We start from the raw sequence: 19,136 nt of genomic DNA, 5'->3' as shown, positions 1-19,136 counted from the left end.
TGTAACTTTTCTAAAGAACAGGCTTTCTACTGTGTGCTCTCTATCTGTTGGCATATCCGAACTGGCAGACGAAAAGTGCTGGACAAACCTGATTTAGTGTCCTTGTCTTTGGTCTAACTCTATTCAATAAGGAGACTTTTGTTTTCATTAACGAATGACTTGCTAACTTATTTTAACAGCAGAGCCTCCGATATAAACTAATCTTTATGATAAAAAGGTAATAATGGTGATATGCACAGAAATCCTTTATATTCATGGGCATGTTCTATGTTACTGCAGGCATTTTTCTGAGATGTTCTTTTTTGATACATGTTTTTCATTTATGGTTTACTTTTTGGCCCTAAATTTTGGTAATTATAAAAAATCAGAGTAACATGGTGGTCATCAAAAACTACTCAAATGTATTTTATGAAAAGCTTTATGTTAGTAATTTTTAAAAGAATATGGTGTTTCTTATTTAAAAAGTCTGTAATTTGCAATTAAATTAGAAAAATATGTTTAGAATTTGGAAATTGTAGTATTGTACAATCAAAGTGGTTTTTTTTGTTTTTGTTAATTTCAGAAAATGTTAAACTGGGTAAAATAATGACCGATATTGAATCTGTGAGTAAGAAAATGGAGAAAGAAAAGCAACTGAGCCTCAGAAAATCCAGGTAATATGGAGTTATTTAACCTGGGAAATACAGACACATACATGCACACACGACAGAGAGAGAGAGAGAGAGAGAGAGAGAGACAGAGAGAGACAGAGGGAGGGAGAGGGAGGGAGAGAGAGGAGAGATATTGAAATTGAGAGATTTTCTTCTTCTTTGCCAATATTCTCTCAACAATTGCAGTGGTTCCTCAGGCCCATTAACACTCCATGCATAAGGCTAATTTTTCTTTCTGCTTTAATCCCAAAGCATATCAATTATCAAAATTTTACTTTTCAGTTCAATTAACTTTTGAACTGGAGGATGTCTGAGTAGCTAAGCAAACCATCTGGGTTTTACAGTGCATAAGCTCAAATCCAATTTGTGTCTTTCTTGAGAAAAATGCCATATTTTATGATAATATTACATAAGTTTGGAATTTTAATAACTCCTTTGCAGCAATTATGGAGCAGAATAAGTTATGATTTCCCCTTTAAAATCTAATAATTAAAGGTTAGTCTTTCTCTAACAGAAGGTGAGAATGATTCCACAGAACATGGTTGGAATACAAAGATTTAGAACATTGCTTCTGCTCTCCAGTATCTAGAGATAGCTCAGCTACTCTTCTGGATTATTCTACAGGATCATACCATCTTTAAGATGACTTTACAAGGGTATGCATGAGGGTTGACCGTGAGGCTTCAGATAAAACCTCCAATAACCCTTAAGTACATATTTTTGAGAACTTGTAGAATATTGTAGAATACTCCTCTGTAAAACAACTTTTTCATGGCTTATTTTCCAGGAGTTCATTAACACAGTATGTAAAGAAAATTCCAGTAATTGACACAATGCACAAATAATAGAAATTGGAGGAGATATTATTTTGCTTTAAAGAATATCTTGACTTCCAAAATCTGTATCCAAATTGTGCTTTGCACTAGAAGACCCTTGTCTGGTGTAACCATTTTCTTTGATTAAATGTGTTACAAGTCTCAGATTTGAACAAATGGAAAGTATACCCAGCGTCAGGGGAAAAACTGGTTTTATTTATGAGAGGGGAAGATTAATTACATTTTTCCCCTTTCTATATTTGCCCAATTTAACTCAAGACACAGGTTAGCTAAACTAAGTCATGGCTATGGGAAGACTAATTAGTAAAGCAGTTAAAGAGTGTAGACTACCCAGTGAGCTTTAAGTAACCAGAAGAGTTAACTGAATTCATTTAAAAATACTTTTTATTTTACTCATAGCCTATAAGCCAAAGAACACAAATGACTACTCAGGGACAAGTGGGCCACTTGTTAATGATAAATCTGAGCAGAAATAATGTCTTTCATTATGTTGTTTTTCTCAGTAGGGTTAACTGTTTCTCAGGGATTTTTTTCTTCTGAACTGGTAGGAGATAAAGGTCTCCTAATACATCTAGCTCCAATATTTAATGAAAACATGTCCTGTTTAATGTGGAAGATCAACTTTGTTGGAAATTAAGAGCTGGTCCATGCACCCCAGTGACAGCCTGGGGTGCCTGAAGCATGAACTTCAATCCACTCTAGCTGCCTTGTCCTTATTTATAGCTAGTTATTGTGGCAGCTTGTTCCTACCTTAAGCAGTTAGCTTCATTTTGTTAATGTTGGAATGTGATGGGAAAGACAAGCAAGAGTTTGGAGATGTGGTGATTCAGGTTCTTTAAAAACCTGTGTTTTAGTCGATTAAAAAAAGGCATCAGGTTGAGTTTTTAATGAAATCTGGCTCTCAATATAATGCAGAGAAGAAGAGGCTATAGGCAACAAAAAGAAGACGGAAGCCCAGCCAGGCAGCCAGGTAGAGGACTGCCAACAGGCTTTCGGACTAGAGTCTGGGAGGGTTTCTGCCCAGGTCACATAGAGGCTTATGGGAGAGTTATTTCTCTCCTATATTTCCTTTCAAAGTGCCTTGGGAAGCATTTATGGGTAAGGTGACAAACAACATTTAAGTATATTATAAAAATATCTACTGAAGAAAAGAAAAAATTGCTAAAAATGAGGAATATGAAAGAATTTCATAAATTATGATGTTTATCTTTGCCTACATTTTTCTATTTTGGGCATACGAAGAACAAGCAAAATGGAATGCTTTCATATTTTCACATTTAAGCTTAAGAACTTGAGGTTCTTTACTCTATCCTTAAATTTTAAATTAACATTGTCACGTGTAAGAATCTTGAATTTAGGACAACGATGGTGGATGCGGATACATTCTAAAGGTTACTTTCCAATCATAAAAAAAAAATTCACTGACCTACTTATTTTTGAGTGCTGATTTTTGGTGTTAGTTGAGATAAAGGCAACTGTCATGCTTTCAAATTCAGTGCATTTCTGTCAACACACTCCTGTAATTCAGGCAAGTGAGAGTGGACTTGGTCCTCTAGTTTTGGCATCAATGAGCTGCTTACGTTGTATTGGAGAATCTATGCTCAGGCCTTCTGATCAGTGCAATGGCAGAACCAAAAGTAAATTCTGCCCGGCTTTCCTCTGGCTCTCTTCTTCATCTCACCACCAGACTGCTGGAGTGTGGGCATGCTTTCCAACATCCAACAACAGCTGTATTGAAACAGCTCAGAATCATTGCTTAATGGTTTTCAAATGTTTTGCTAAAAAGAGTCAATTGTAAATTTTTGTAATAATTATTCATTTGTGGAAGATGGTTGAAAAAAATATTTGTCCTAATTTGGAGATTAAGCAGTATTTAGCCTTGGTACACATGCTAGAAAGTAAAGCAAACTGTCTAATGAATGCATTTGCCTTAACTTTAGTATGATATAAATGAATTCTAAAATATCAAAGGTAATTACTCAAGTCCTTGACCAAATCCATGGATATGTCATATGCATAATAACAATATGAGATGGGCTCAACTTATAACTTATTTACTCTTTAGTTAGTGCCTACACCCTATCTGGTATCAAGCACTGAACAGGATGGTAATAGCCTTTTCCCCATATATGTTATTTTTTTCTTATTAAAACATTTTAAACACTTAAAACCTCTGTAAAACTTATATAGCACCCAGATAACAATACCATCTCTAGGCATTTATACCAAGCAGGTAATTGAACAGGTACACAAATGAGAATGCTCAAAGGTTTTTTTTAAGAGTTTTTAAAAATACTAAAAACATGTGAGCACCCCAAATATTCATTAGAAACTGACAAACCATTGGTATATTCAAGCCATACAGTATAATGATGGTTCAATACAGCAACACACATCTATATATGTTAATGAAGATGCCCATAGTATAATATTAGTTGCAAAACTACTTAGAAAGTTTGTTTGCATTTATATACACATAAACATTGCAAAGATATGGAATGTCTTATACAGTTTACCATGTCAAATGATGTTAGAATAAAATAATGTGCTATAATTATTGAAGCCTCACTGCCTGACTTCACATCAGAGCTCCACCTACTTCTCCTTGGGATAATCTGACCTACATGACCCCCATGCATTGTAGTTCCTTCCGGTGTAAAATGAGGAGATTAATAGTAGACGTGGTGGCAGAGGTTTGCTGAGAGGATTAAACAGGCCGGACACATGGGAGGCTCTGGATAGTTCTTAGACTAAGAGAAACTCCAGGTTTGTAATAATTAACAAAATATCGGAGAAATGGTATTAGAGAAGATTTTTTTTGTTTGTTTATTTACATTTTCTAAATTGTCTAGATCCAACAGATGTGTTTAAATCTCTATACGTGATATTAGGAAAATTATATTATTTAAAATCTCTTATGAAACAATGAAAAATAGATACTATGCCTATTTTCCTGATTTTTTGTTGTGTAGGACTTGCTCAGAAAGGAGATATTCCTACTTGTAATCCACACTCAGAGCCAGCAAACTCTAGTATTATTAGTTCAACATTAGTTACCCTGCAGCACATGGAGGAAGCCACGGGTTTATTACCGTTGTCACAAGCATCTGAGGCTAACATTGAACCCTGTAATATTAGGCTTGGGGACCCGATTACAAAACAAGGGATACCGAATCACTCAAGGTGTAACTCTGTGGTTTTGAAACAGAATGTTGGAACCCTTCCATTCCCATCTTGGCTTGCCTTTGCTGAATCTGACCTCTTCTGTGGGACTTCTGGGAGAACCTGGTGAGTTTCTCTAGCTAATGCTGGGAGCAGTAGTGATTTTCCTGATGTAAATCAGAGTCAGTATTGATCAAAATCACTTGTTTATTATTCCATTTGAAAAACTATGTCGAGAGATAAAGGATTTGGGTGGACAACTACTGAGAACTAATTTTTGTTTCTTTACTTGAACTTGAAAAGTTGGTTCTTTTAAAAATGTGTGTAAATGTAGGATATTGTGGGGAAATTATGAAGATAAATTCTTTGAATTTAAAAGAGGTTTCCAATAATAATTCTTCTGAGTTACTGTTTTCAAAATATATAAAATTTCTTCAAAAGAAGATACATATGTCATTTTAAAGTCCTTTAAGTACAATCAGAAAGATTGGATTGAAAGACCCCCAGTGTGGGGAGACTCTCACTCATGTCTCAGAATAACACGACCCCCCCCCCCAAAGTAACTCACGAGAGACCATCCTTGCTGCAATCACATGAGGTTTATTTGACAAAACAGGAACCAGTGCAGTGGGGCCAAGACTCATAACCCATACAGGGAAGGAGTTCGACCCTGAGTAACTGGGAGAAAGGGTTTTTAAGGGAAGAAACCACAGCCTAGTAAGCCAAAGTGGCTAGGGAGGGCATCATAGAAAATTCCAAAATACCAGTGATGATCACAAGGGGGCAACTCCCTGTTTCTCAAGATTATTCTCAAGATTATAATCTAACTCTATCTTCAGCTAGTTCCTGAAGCAGAGTCACTGAACTGGCTAATCCTAGATTTCTGATTCTTCCCTCCCTGCTTAGATTTTTGGTTCTATATTTTTCCTATTAGGGAGGTCTGGATTTATCCAGGTCTTTCAGGATCTTAGAGGCTATTTTAAAGACCTAGGAAGGGTATTGACTTGAGAAAACTATGCTGTAGTTTTCCTTCTTTTTAACTTGCTACTCAGAGTCTCAATATTCAGGTTGGTTTGTTTTCTTCTATATGTACAAAGACTATTTAGACAAAGGCTCAGCCATTGTCTTTTTAGCATTGCACAAAAGATAGAAGACCATTCTAAAATGCTAGCTGAGAGAATCCCACTTATTGTGAAATTGAATGAAGATTGCAGAATTGCAGCCACCCATGCATTACTTTCAAGGTTTGTTAAAAGTTGCTCCAATACAAAAAATAAAAAATCTTTTAAAATACCTGAAACATGCACCAAAGTAACCACAGCTTCATGACAGCAAAAGACTCTGTCCAATTCACAGCCCCTGCCAAATAATCAGTCTTAATGCATGTTGATGGGTGGATGATGGAAACATGAAAAGGAGATAGCACCCAAACAAAGCAGCTTCCAAGGTGATTCTGTGTGTCCCTTCATTCTAGACAAGAGCTAGAAAGACACAAGACAATTGTATTGAGGGAATAAAATACTTGATGCTATTGTTCAATTATTTTTTTAAAATGTAACGAATGTTAGTGGACTAAAGTAATGGAGTCATTAAGCCAAATAAAATGTGTCACAGTTTTCTGCCTTAAGTCCAGACTCCGGCAGACTGTGTGCGTCATCCCAGAGATCTCAGCTCTCATCTCACAGCAGTCAGAGTCAGAAGACTGCATGTTCTGGAAGCATAAACATTGTAATAAATCTGTAATTTCTGAATGCTATAGGCTTTCTGTTCCTTCCTCCTTTAAAATAAAATGTATCTCTAATATGAGTAGATATGTAACCAGTGTTTTATCGTGTGAAGTTTTGTTGAATAATGTTTTGTTTTTAGCTAAACCATTATCTTTTGATTAAAATAAAATTTTCTAAAACAACAAAAAGCAACTAAAACACAAATGTCTAGCGACTTGGAACCAGCAATTTATTTTGTAAAATAAAATGTGAAAAAATGTTGAATTTTGTTCTAAACTAATTTATATACATTCAATGCATTGAGTCTTTGTTGAAAAACTAAATATTTTGTAAATGCCTTTAAAAGTTCATTTTAATTACGTTTTCTAAAACTCTGTCTGACATGTTATTATAAACCTGTTTGCTGAAACATGTCTCCAGTAATTTTAGGAAGCATTCATTCAAGTTCCCTAAAAAACAAACAATGTTACTTAAGCAATCAAAGAACACAAGTATGTTCCCTCTGTAGTGCACAGTAATTTTATATAATCTTAAACATTTCCAAAATACTAACAAATCATCATTTTCATTGAAAGAAAAAAAAATAAAGAAAACTAGATCATAGGAATGAAGATCAATCCTGATCTCTATCCATTAGATTACAATTTAAGTAGATGACGAGGGTATCACGCCTTGAAGTCTCACCCTTTAAACCTGCATGGGAGAGCGCTTGCTAGTGATGATACTGGAGTTCTGATTCTTCTAGTGTCTTATCAAAATTGCTGAATCATTTGTGACTGTTTCTTCATGGGAGAAACATGGAGGCTAATAATATCACCAAACTGAGAATGTTTAGGGCATGCTTGTGAGGTGTGTGGCATAATCTGGTGCTCACCAAAATTGAGCTGCAGTTACTAGTGACTGTTTCAAATGAATGACCTCAAAGGCACACTAGGAGCAAACAGCTGGTTTGCCAAGAACTGTCTCAGCACCTGTCCTACAAGAGGAACCAGCTACACTAGCACCTTCACACCGTGAACACTGTGGCCCTGCTTCTGCTGCTGTCATGGCACTCATTCTGCTGAAGTCTGTCAGTCTACTTCAATCTGTTCAGTAAGGAACTTCTAATTTGATATTCCAACAATCACCCTTTCCCCAGCGATTTCAAAACTGTTTCTTACCTTTCTGAGACAAAGAAAATGGAATCATGGTATGAACTCTTACTTGGAAAGGTGTTCTTTTATTAAAAAGAAATTATTTAACTTTATTTTATGTGCATTGGTGTAAAGGTATCATATCACCTGGAACTGGAGTTGCAGATAGTTGTGAGTTGTCATGTGGGGGCTGGAAATTGAACCCTGGTCTTAACTGCTGAGCCATCTCTCCAGGATCAAGGAAGGGGTTCTTAACAGACAGTTTCAAAATAAACTCTAGGAGGAGAGTTTAGTCAACAAAACCCACACTGCCCTAAGTGACAAACTTTGTGGCTTGATAAGGATGCCTTCCAATTTGTGGGCTTTAAGTTTCGTGCGTGTTTTCCTCAAGAGAAGGATGAAGTTGCTGTTTAGGAAAGGCATAGATGATAAGACAATTTCCTTTATCTGTGGCTGGTTCTTAGTTTCTCTACAGACTATTAACAGTAGAAAGACAGTAATATCCCCCAAGTTCACAGTCTTCAGACCCTCAGAGAAAAGCCCTGAGTATTGCCTACAACTCTGTCTGATATAGCCTCCACCAGATGTGGGTTTGCAGTCACTGGAGGATGCTAAAGCCAGCTGTGATTAACTCCACACGTCTCGTCTGACCTCACCACCATGTCTTCCACTTTGGAATGTGTTCCCTCTACTTCTGGAGCTTATATTAAATGACAAACAAACACAAAACAAAACAAAACAAAAAACAAAATCATTTTACCTTAAAGAGTTCTCTCCACACTTTAGACCTAACTGAAGACAAGGTTGAGACCGTTTCTTATGCGGCTCTCTAAAGTGGCGCTATTTCTTTCTTCCATCCTTCACACACACATCTAAGGGTGGAGATGGGAAAGTCTCTTTCTTGATCCTCATCACTATTGCTTCCAGACCATCTCCGCCTCTTTCCTAAAATTCTCAGCTTTGACTCTCATGTCATCCAATGGCATTCTCCATTAGCTTTCTTATTAGTTTGTGCCCATCTTCTCATAGCTTAAATTTAGCTTCAGGACCCTTGTTATTCTCTCTAATGCTTGTTATCATTCTTGGCCATTTTGCTATTGAGATAAGTGAAATTTCTTGACTCATTAGCTTCTCAATTCTTTTTACTCTTTTCCTCTAGTAATTTTACCTTCCATCCATCATCCCATACATTCTCATGTAATCACAGAGATAGCTAAGTAGTACCTCCAATATTCTACTTTGAAAAATGCTACAGAAAATGTATGGTATTTCATAAAGTACAACAGCTCTAAAAAATTAGTTCCATGAGGGGTCTTGGTAGTGAAAAGATCAAGTTTTTAATTTCTTCTTTAGCTATTCTAATTTCATCACTGATTTAATCCAGCTCATGATTTCACGCACTAACATTTTGATATGGCCCCCAGTCTCCAGCTTACATATTTTCTAAGTTGGTTGTACTACTTATTACATTCTTTAACTCAATTATATTGCATCAAATATAGTTTATTAAAATAATTTTTATACACAGTAGTTCAAATATTTTCTTTCATTTTGAATATATCTTTGAGGGTGTTTATTTGTTTCTTTCTTCTTCTGAGAAGGTGAATACTACCCAAGGATTAAAAATTCTGGATAAATATTAAAAGACAATTAAAAATTTGACGGTTATTCTCAGAAAACCACGAAAACATGTTGGCAAACCTAAGAAAGCCAGATTCCACAGGGGCCACGCCTTCTTTAAAGGTGTTTGTTTCCATGACTTGCGCTTCTTCCTGTTTGCCTAGAACTTCTACTTAAAAACTGTGATAATAGGAAGCCCAACCACACCCCACCCATTCTCTTTCATTAGTTCTCTCTCAGTCAACCAATATATGTTTGTAGGTGCATACATGTTGATATCTTTTAGATGTCAATATATATATATATATATATATATATATATATATATATATATATATATCATAATCGTCTTCTCAATATGGAGGAATCTTCTTCCAGTAAGATGAATGACATTTTTGTTAGGACAACAAAGTATTAGGCCCATGGACTCTCAAAGAATATCTCATAAATGACTTGTATTAGCAGCACAGATAGTTTCAAAGACTCAAATTACTTCTCATTATATTTATATTACATTCAGATAAATAACCAATTTGTATATTTTATTTTTATAATACATACATAAAGCCTTATTAAGGATGTTCAGAGAAAAACATTTTCCATTAACACTTTGTTTTCTTACAATCATGAGTACCAGGTTGTTTTATTTCTAATATTTTGCTTTTTCAGTCTTTAAAAACCCATGGCAACATAAATTTGAATGTTTCCTATAGTTAGGTCTAATATTATTTGATTAATTACACAATGTATCCATTTCATTTTCTCCCATTGATAACTACATTATTCCCCCACCTACCCCTCTGTGCTGAACAGCATCTCTTTCCCTCATCTATCCCTTTTGCATGCCCTTCTGAAGTGGTCAACATCAGAGAGGAGAAGTCACATTTTTTATCCCAACTTTCCTGGAGGATATAAAGACAGCAAAGTCCAGGGAGGGAGCCAAGGATTCACTATTCATTTTAGAAGTTTAAAATAGATAAAAACAACATTCTTGATAGGCTTAATTTTATACCAGGGTCTACTATATAACCTCAAGTGAATTGAGAGATACATGAAGCTCATCTGAATGCATTCAATAATTGCTGTATCCCTGTTAATTCTATGACCTCCCATTTTCAGAATTTTACTATAACCATCAAATGTCTTCTTATTTTCATTCATTGGTATAATTTTAATAATTATCATATGCTAAGATGTGTGACAAAAATTAAATTTAATATATTTTAAATGTTTTGTCATTCTTTACTATAATGACTTTTCAAAATATTAATGAAAAGTACATGTTTATAACAGAATAAATTTATTTTTAATATAATAGTAGTATAATTTTCACATTGTTTATATGTACAAACACACACACATACACATATATACATGTATATATATATAGACTCTCAGATTTCCCCCATGTTCAATTCTAACTTTTCCATTTTTTTTATGAGGAGCTAAGAATCATTAAGCTTGTGACCAGCCTAAGCCACATAACTATCAGGTTATGTTTATTGTGTGTGAATATGTGCATGCATATATGTTATTATAGATAAAACTCCAGGGTCCCACACGTGCTGCACAGTTGCTCTACTACTGAGTACACCCTATCCCTAGAATAGTTCTGATTTCAATTTCCATATTTATTCTATTTACCATACCAATTACATGATTCATGTGGTCTACATGCATTTGCGAAAAATATGTTATTTGAATATTATATAATCAGTATATAGTAATATATATAATAATTACTGTGGGATAATGCTTATGCACTCTGTAAAGATTTGTCACTTGTATTGGTTTAATGAAACACTGATTGGTTAGTAGCCAGGCAGGAAGTATAGGCAGGGCAACCAGGCTAGGAGAATTCTGGGAATAGGAAAGGCTCAGTCTACAGTCACTAGCCAGACACAGAGGAAGCAAGGTGAGAATGCCCCACTGATAAAAGGTACCAAGCCATGTGGTTAAATATAGATCAGAATTATGTGTTAATTTAGGTTGTAAGCGATAGTAACATGTCTGAGCTAATAGGCCAAACAGTTTATAATAATATAAGCCTCAGTGTGTTTCTTTGGGACTGAATAGTTGCAGGATCTGGTGGAACAGAAATGTCCATCTATATAGTAGAGCAAACAGTGATTCAGATTAGGAAGGGGCTGTAAACTATGCATTTTGTAGAACATTCAACATTATGAACTAATATGCGATATACATATGCCTAGGTTTTTGACAGCTTTGGTCTTTGTACTATTAATATTATATTTCTCATTTCTTTGCATAATTTTTACAGTGGACTTTTTCAGTCAGTCTTAGAAATATCAATATGGTTATTGTCTCTTAAACAGCTCTGAAGTATGATTTAGAAATTACTTTGTGTTGCTCTTTCAACATGTAATAATTTAATATGATAAATGCTTTTCTGCCATTATTTCCCATGACTCTCCTAATAGGCACTTCATAAAAGTAAGAGTTGATTATCTGAGAAGAGACTTTGCTTCTTCCTCTCCATGACAATGTGAGAAAATATTCCTAATGTGCCAGATCCTGAAGAGTCAGAAGTGGTCATGCTGGGAGGGGAGCTGTGATGGGATGTGTGAGATGGGAGAGAGACAGCTTTCAGACGATTACAATAATAGCCGTGTCTTGACCAAGACTGCTTTCTGCTCACTTTATTCTGCCACAGAAAGGAGAACCAACAGGACTCAGTCAATTACAGATGGTCTAGTTTCCGAAATTTTCAAGGGAGACAGTACTTAGTTGATAAATATTAATAGTATTAAAAGTGGGTTTCAGATGTTTATTATTTGAAGTAGTTTTAGTCACAGTTAAAAATTACAGGTAGATAACTTATTCATATATCCTATGGTAACACCAAGAGAGAGCAGCTTTAGACCCAAGATGTACAATTAGAAGTAAAATTCAGAAAGCTTTTAGTGTACTATTCTCTAGTACATAAAAATGTGAAGAGGAGGTGTAATAAAATTTAAACATTTTATTTAATAAGACTAATTGTGCCATGTCTATATATAATCAATATGGAAAGTCATTAAAAATACATTTATCTACCCTTTTCTCATTAAGGTTTTGAAATCTAGTGGATAGGAAAACATACCACACATTTTAATTTTGGATACACTTATGTGTTCATAAAAATCCATGGCTTGTAGTTTTTGAGCACACCTTTTGACAATGTGAATCCAAGGACCTTGACCACTTATTTCTGTGTTTATGATACTTGACATATAGCAAATGTACACCAAATATTTAAAAAGAAGGAAGTAAAAGAAGAGAAAGAAAGGTCAAAGGACATTGGAATAAAACTATATGCTCACATGATGACAGGTAAAGGGTCTAGTTACTTCATGTTTATCCCATCTTCAGTCTGAATTAACATACTAGGTGACAATGTATTTATACTTATTTTTATTAGCTTTTATAAATTGACCTACCAAAACATAATATTTTTCCCCCAGTTACAACTTAGTGGAAAGAAGCTAGAATCAAGAGTAGGACATTCTTGGCATCAAGGTTATAGCCAAACACAATTACTAAATTGCTTAGCATGCTATGGAATTAATTAGCCATGATCTTAAGCATAAATACTTAATATATAGAACACCCTCTAAACATGAAGGTTCGCATTTAAACACTAAACATTTTAGTGAGTAAGCGGCAGTCATATATCCAATCTGAAAACTTAATATCCCCATTACTTCAGGTCTCCTTAGCACCCTCTGTTCAAGCCGTTGCCCAGAGAACTGTCAATCACAAAGGTATATAGTATGTTCTTCCTTGTTCTACAGTCACATTTACACATACTCAATATAACAAATATGAAAAAAATGTGATATGTACAGGACACACACACACGCATGAACACATTCACACATGTAAAACAGAGACTGGTTTCATGACCTTGGCCTTGCAAAGGATTTAATACCCTGTGACCTTGAAATTCTTAATAACTTTATAAAACTTTTATCAGATTGGTGCTGATGCTTGATGTTGGGGGAGTCTGCTTGCTTGTTTTCTGGCCTCTCAGACCTAAAATCATTACACAAAACTGTATTAATTAAAACACCGCTTGGTTAACAGCTTAAGCATATTGCTAGCTAGGTCATATATCCTAAGCTAACCCATCTCCATTAAGCCATGTATCACCATGGGTTGTGGACTGCTGGCAAAGCTTTGTCGGGTTCCAGCGGAGACATCTGTCTTTGGTGGCGGCTACATGGCTTCATCTTGACTCTGCCTAATCTCTCTATATTTCTTTCAACCTGGCTTTACTCTGTTAAGCCATTGCCCAAAAGCAACTTCTTTATTAACCAATGGCAAAAAAACATATTCAAAGCATACATCACCTTCCATATCACCTCCCCTTTTCTGATGTGGTCAACTATATCCATGTAAAACCTGAGAAAGCTTAAAAAGGATTTTTGACAGACAGACAGACAGACAGACACACACACACAAACAGAATAAAGCATGGCTTTTTGGTAGCAGTGTTTTCTTTGGTGGGCTCTGTTTGCTATAAGCAAGCAGAGGCATGATTCTTTTAAGAGAAGTCTTCCTGACTCAGTGGTAGAAGAAAAAAACTACATGGTTCTTTTAAGAAGGCTTTCTGGTTCATGCTAGATTCTTTTCAGAGGTCCAGCTAGAGAGCATTTAAATGGGGTTTGTAAGCAGTGTGTTACAAACTGCTTAATAGCATGATATAGACCCATTGTATACCAGGAACTGGGGCAGTGTTCTGGGTTCACAGAGGCAGTGAACAGACCTCCACCATGTTGGACAGGGTGGAGCCAAAAGGCAAAGCAGCTCTGGTCCTAGCCACACCCCCTTGCATTTAAAACAAAAGCGTTCCTGGTCAAAAGATAATTACAGATATGCAATAAAGACAAATTCAGATGGAAAAGACCACTAAATGGGTCACAGTGTTGGATAAATGTATGTACGCTTGAGAGAGAGGAGGGAAGAATATAAACAGTTATAATAAAGAAGAGTACAAACAGTCATAGATTAAAGGAGGAAAGATAATAAATATTAAACTTGTAGAAAAAGTAATAGAGTAATAAAAATAAGCCACATAAAGATGGAAAATGCACAGAGAATCTGGATTTTGTATATTATTGTGTTTTCTTTGAATTGTTTGACTGTGAAGGAGCTAAGTACAGAGAGAGATTTCATGTTATGGACTGCTAAGCTAAACCAACATATATATTTTCTAGACTAATGTGGTTTGATGGCCCAAGATCCCCTGAAAGGTTGCCATAGAAACCTCCAAAAATTACTTTGCCCAACAAAAAGCAGGAAGGAACTTGGACAGAACTATGCCCAAATTCCCAAATATTGTTTATAAATGTTTGTTTACATTTAAAGGGGGATATGTTATAGAGATGGATACTTTGCATTGGTATGGATCTCAGTTTATTGATACGAATTTAAGATCAATTTTGTTATATATATTTCTGCTATTGATTGAGGTATCATGTTTGTGCAGCTCATTTAAAAAATATAATGTATAATTAAGAAATATAGGTTAATAGATAATCATCTATAATAGTCAAGCTTGTCATCATGTTAGTCGGGTTTTCTAGGTATATAGAGATATATTTAAGTTAGATAGTGTTTCTTCAAATTTTTCAGAGACCTTCAGAATATGACATTTAAAATTGTTTAAGAACTTAGGACTTTTCATAACATTGAAACACATCAGCTCCTGGCAGCACCAATCTACTTCAAGAGGATGATGGACAATGAAGAGGCTCCTCATGGAGTTTTTTAGCCATTGAACAAGAAACTGTTCTTGCCTGAACTGTTTGACTAAGCATGTAGAACCTGCAGAAAAATAACTGCTGAACTTGCCTAAAGGTGAGACCATCATTTGGGGTTCCTGCTTCAAGAAAGAGTCTGTCAGACATTCTGCAGGACACAGCAGAAAGCAACTGATAGACTTTGCCATTACAAGGCAGAACAGATCTTCAAATATCCTGCTTCATAAAAAAGTCTGTTGGATACTATGGGCCTGTAAGCTGAAGATGGATGCCCCAACATTACAGAAGAACTTTGGGTGACTGTCTAGGCAGTGTGATGTCTCTGTCAATTCTTGAGTTTTGGAAGTTGCTTACATTGTACTTCCTCTTTACTTAGGTAACACTATATCCTTCTGGAGTCTTTGATAGGGTTGAAGAATAGATAGTTATAGTTTTCCTTAGTTATGATAAAAGATAAAGTATATATAAATGTTGTAACTGTAATTCTTTCTTGATACCTGTTATGTTATATATAATCTTGTTATGTTAAAGTTAAAACCTTCCTTTTTATTTAAACAGAAAAAGGGAGGTGATGTATGTTGTGAATATGTTTTATTGCCATTGGTTAATAAAGAAGCTGCTATTGGCCAATGGCTTAACAGAGTAAAGCCAGGCTGAAAAGATATATATATATATATATATATATATATAGTGAGTAGGCAGAGACAAATGCCTCTGCTGGAGCCCATTGAAACTTTGCCAGTAGGCGACAACCATATGGTGACACACAGCTTAATGGAGATAGGTTGGTTTAGGATATAAGGGCTAGGTAGCCATACACTTCAGTTATTAGCCAAACAGTATTGCGAATAACATAGGTTCTGTGTGACTATTTTGAGTCTGGGCAGCCAGGAATGAATGAACAGCTTCTGACTACACTTGAGTTATCTGTGATGATGGGGCATGCTCTGGAGGCTTACCACCTAACTCCCAATTGTCATACTTTCTGCCACCGCCACTACTACCCCCTTTCACAGGGGCAGGTTCTCGACTGTATGTTTTTGAATTCTACTGAGTTGTTGTGAAAAACATGACAGATAGAATCAAAACCTTTTCTCCATTTTTTTCTTAAACAATTCTCTATTTTCATTTTGTAGAACCTGCAAGTTATATATAGCCAGCTGGCCCTGGATTGTGTGATGAATGATGATAGAAAGCCTGTGTTAACACTGCTCAGGTCATATTATACAATATTCTACATGCTGCTTGACATTCTTCCCACTCCTTCCTTCTTCTTTATTAAAACTTTCCACTCCATCCTTCACAGATGACCACTCACATTAGCATTGTGCTGATAGCTTATGCACTTTTTCTTCAACCTTTATCATCAGGAGTTGTGGAGATATATCATTTTGTCTTATGGTATATGCCTTTTCTGTGCCACTCTGTTGCTTGCAGGCCATACCCATGTCTCTAAACACTGCTGCCCTGTGTGTTAACATTAGTACAGTGTATTGTTTTAGAAACAGCATGGGTTGTTCATCCTGCTCGTTTTTGACAACCATGCCCATCTCTTGCCTTGTGTTGGGTATGTGGAAAATCTCCTTTCACTGAAGAGATTTTGTGGCTAAGGAGTTGAAGTCTTCAGTTCTCCTGTAATGCTAAACCATCCAGCTAGGTGGAACTCATGTTTTCTTCACTTGCAGACAGTACTTTCCTGTTATGACTGGTTCCTGCAACTGTTCAACTCATACCTCAGGCCTATAAATGGGATACAGACATTTCTTTAAATTTGGCTTAATTTTCATTCTCTGGAAATGAAGTGGAATATTTGCTTTCTTTTCTGTTAAGTTAAATGCCTGTATATTGGAAATCCATCACTGCTGATGTAATAAGCCAATCAAATTAAATTAATAAATCCATGCTTATTCTGAGCAAAGTATTCCTGGCTGGCCTCAGGGTAAGTTGAGGGACCATAAGAGGAACCCATGAGGTGGGGGTTTTTAATTCCCTTGGGGGTAAAGCAACTGATGGCAGCCTTCCTTGGGGATGGAGTCTAGACAGATGCAAGTCCAGGGGAAGAGGTTTGGGGTGAAGCTTCCACCCGAACATTCCAGACTCTTTGGGTATATGGACATCAGTTCTTGTCTGGCTACTTCCTGTGGGCATAGGAAGATGTGGGGTGGGAAATTCAGGAGTCAATGGGCTCACATTTAGCATGAAGTATGGGTGTAGAAGCATTCAGTTAACTGTCACCCTGAAGACTTTAGGCATCTGTTTTTTGAGAGATTTGAGAAGGCAGGTTACTAGGATAAAAAAAATATATATGTTGTTATTATCAGCCCTATGAATAGGCCTAGCCATGGGAAGGGTGATTAATTTCCAGAATGGAATGAAGAAGTCCTCTGGTTGTATAGAAGAGACGAGGGTGAATGAGTGAGACATGAGAGCAGATACGTCCTTTAAACCCAGATTTCAGTTGCTGGGTAGGTACCCATTGGTACCTATGGTGAAGTCTCTGGAACTAGTGTGGGTGCTGGCATTATCTGGAGAACCCTTTGCAGGTTGGCCTTGGCCCAGGCAGCAGGAGTGACCTGAAAAAATATGCTCAAAATGTGTGGGTTCAAAATAGTCCCTGGAGACAGTTTTTACCAGACTTTAAAACTTTAAGGCAATTATGAGGACAATTCTGAGCCCTCTCATTCTCAGCAGTTAGTGCTCCCCTCCCTGCTGGGAACCAAGGACCTAACAGCTACACATGCACATGCACGTACTGAGAGGTTGGGAACTTTCCATCTCCCTGAATAGGGGCAAGATAACCCTTAGGTGTTGACTCAGTTACTGATGTTTTGACTTAGGCCCTGGGAAAGGGGCAAAGTGACCCTCAGATGTTTTCGCTTACCTCATCTGATCTGGAAATCTGGAGTCCAGTCAATTATTGGTAATAGCCCTTTTGAATAAGCCAATCATAATAGTTAAAGAACATCCCCCAAACACCCCTTCCTTTTGTGGCTTTTTCCTTTAAAAGTAGCCTGTACCAGCTATTTGGGGTCTTTCTGGCCTCTAATGCTGAAAGACCCTGTCATGACAGAATTAATAAAATCCTTATGCTTTTACATCAGCTGTGGTGTGAGAGATGGTCTCTTGAGGTGACTCCTCCTTGGTGACTGGACTCTAGGGTCCAACACAGACCAGAGTTCTTGATACAGCAGCAGAACTTCTCCTAGGAATCTACAGGTATCTGTAAGATAGCTGGAACAGATTTACTTCTTGATATCACGACAAAACACTATTGTTAGGAATAATCTCAAGACAAGCCTCTCTGCTGATGCAAATAATGCCAAACAGACCAAATTAGACTGAATCAATGCCCATGTTTACTGTAGCACTCCTGGGTGGCCCAGGAACATGGCAAGGGGAAGAGAGAGAGGAGGAGACCACGCAAAACCCAGAGACCACATGTTCCTTTTCTGAGCAGCAGCCTAAATAGCCTGTGGAAGTGGTCCTGACCCTCCCTGGGGAGGGGTCAGTGCTTGACGGGCTTACCTGGACATGGAGTCTGGACCAAGGCAACTCCCAAGGGGAGAGGACTTGAGATGGACTTTCTGCTCCGTTGATGCTCCATTGGCGCCCTAAGGATGAATGCCCCAAAGGGCCTGGGGTGACACTTTCAATCAATCATTCCAGAGTCCTTGGATATAGGGGTGTTGGCTCAAGTCTGGCTACTTCCTGTGGGCATGGGGAAATGTGGAATAGGGGAGAGCTGGGAGGTGGGCTCATGCTCAGTGTGAGGTGTGACTGGAGTGGTGGAGTGGCGTCTGGATTACTGTCATCCTGGAGTTCTCAGGCAGCTGCTTTTTGAGGGTGATGTGAAGGCAGGTGGCTAGAAGGAAAAAATATTGTTATTATTGGCCCTATAAAATGGGGCTAGGCATCGAAAGTCATTAACTGTCAAAAAGAATGGGATATAGGAATGCCCTGGTTGTACAGGTGAGACTCAGGTATATAATTGGGACACAATAGCATATAAAACCAGATTTTAGTTGGTAAATGTCCTTGATCCAGGAGAGTTGGTAAAGTCCCAGGAGCTGGTGTTTGGCGTTGTTTGGAGAGTGCTTTGTCATGGCCTAGACAGCAAGAGTGATCTGTAAAATATGCTTAAAACTGACTGGGGTTAAAATAGGCTCTGGAGACTTAGTTTTTTGCTAGACCTGAATTTTGATACAGCAGTAGTACTTTTTTTAGGAACCTGTAGGTATCTGTC

At 36.9% G+C, this 19,136-nt stretch overlaps 1 protein-coding gene across 1 annotated transcript in view; it reads left to right on the top strand.

The window, feature by feature from the left end:
- Positions 1 to 19,136, top strand: part of Iqcm (IQ motif containing M) — a 425,687-nt gene that overhangs the window by 57,466 nt on the left and 349,085 nt on the right. The window contains exons 4-5 of the mRNA XM_057753761.1: positions 563 to 653; positions 4,695 to 4,774. Of these exons, the coding sequence (XP_057609744.1) occupies positions 563 to 653; positions 4,695 to 4,774 (171 nt within the window). The remainder of the gene's footprint in view (positions 1 to 562; positions 654 to 4,694; positions 4,775 to 19,136) is intronic.

The sequence above is a fragment of the Chionomys nivalis genome, chromosome 21, assembly GCF_950005125.1.
Source record: "Chionomys nivalis chromosome 21, mChiNiv1.1, whole genome shotgun sequence".
Classification (NCBI taxonomy): Eukaryota; Metazoa; Chordata; class Mammalia; order Rodentia; family Cricetidae; genus Chionomys; species Chionomys nivalis.
This window is presented reverse-complemented; position numbering and strand designations above follow the sequence as displayed.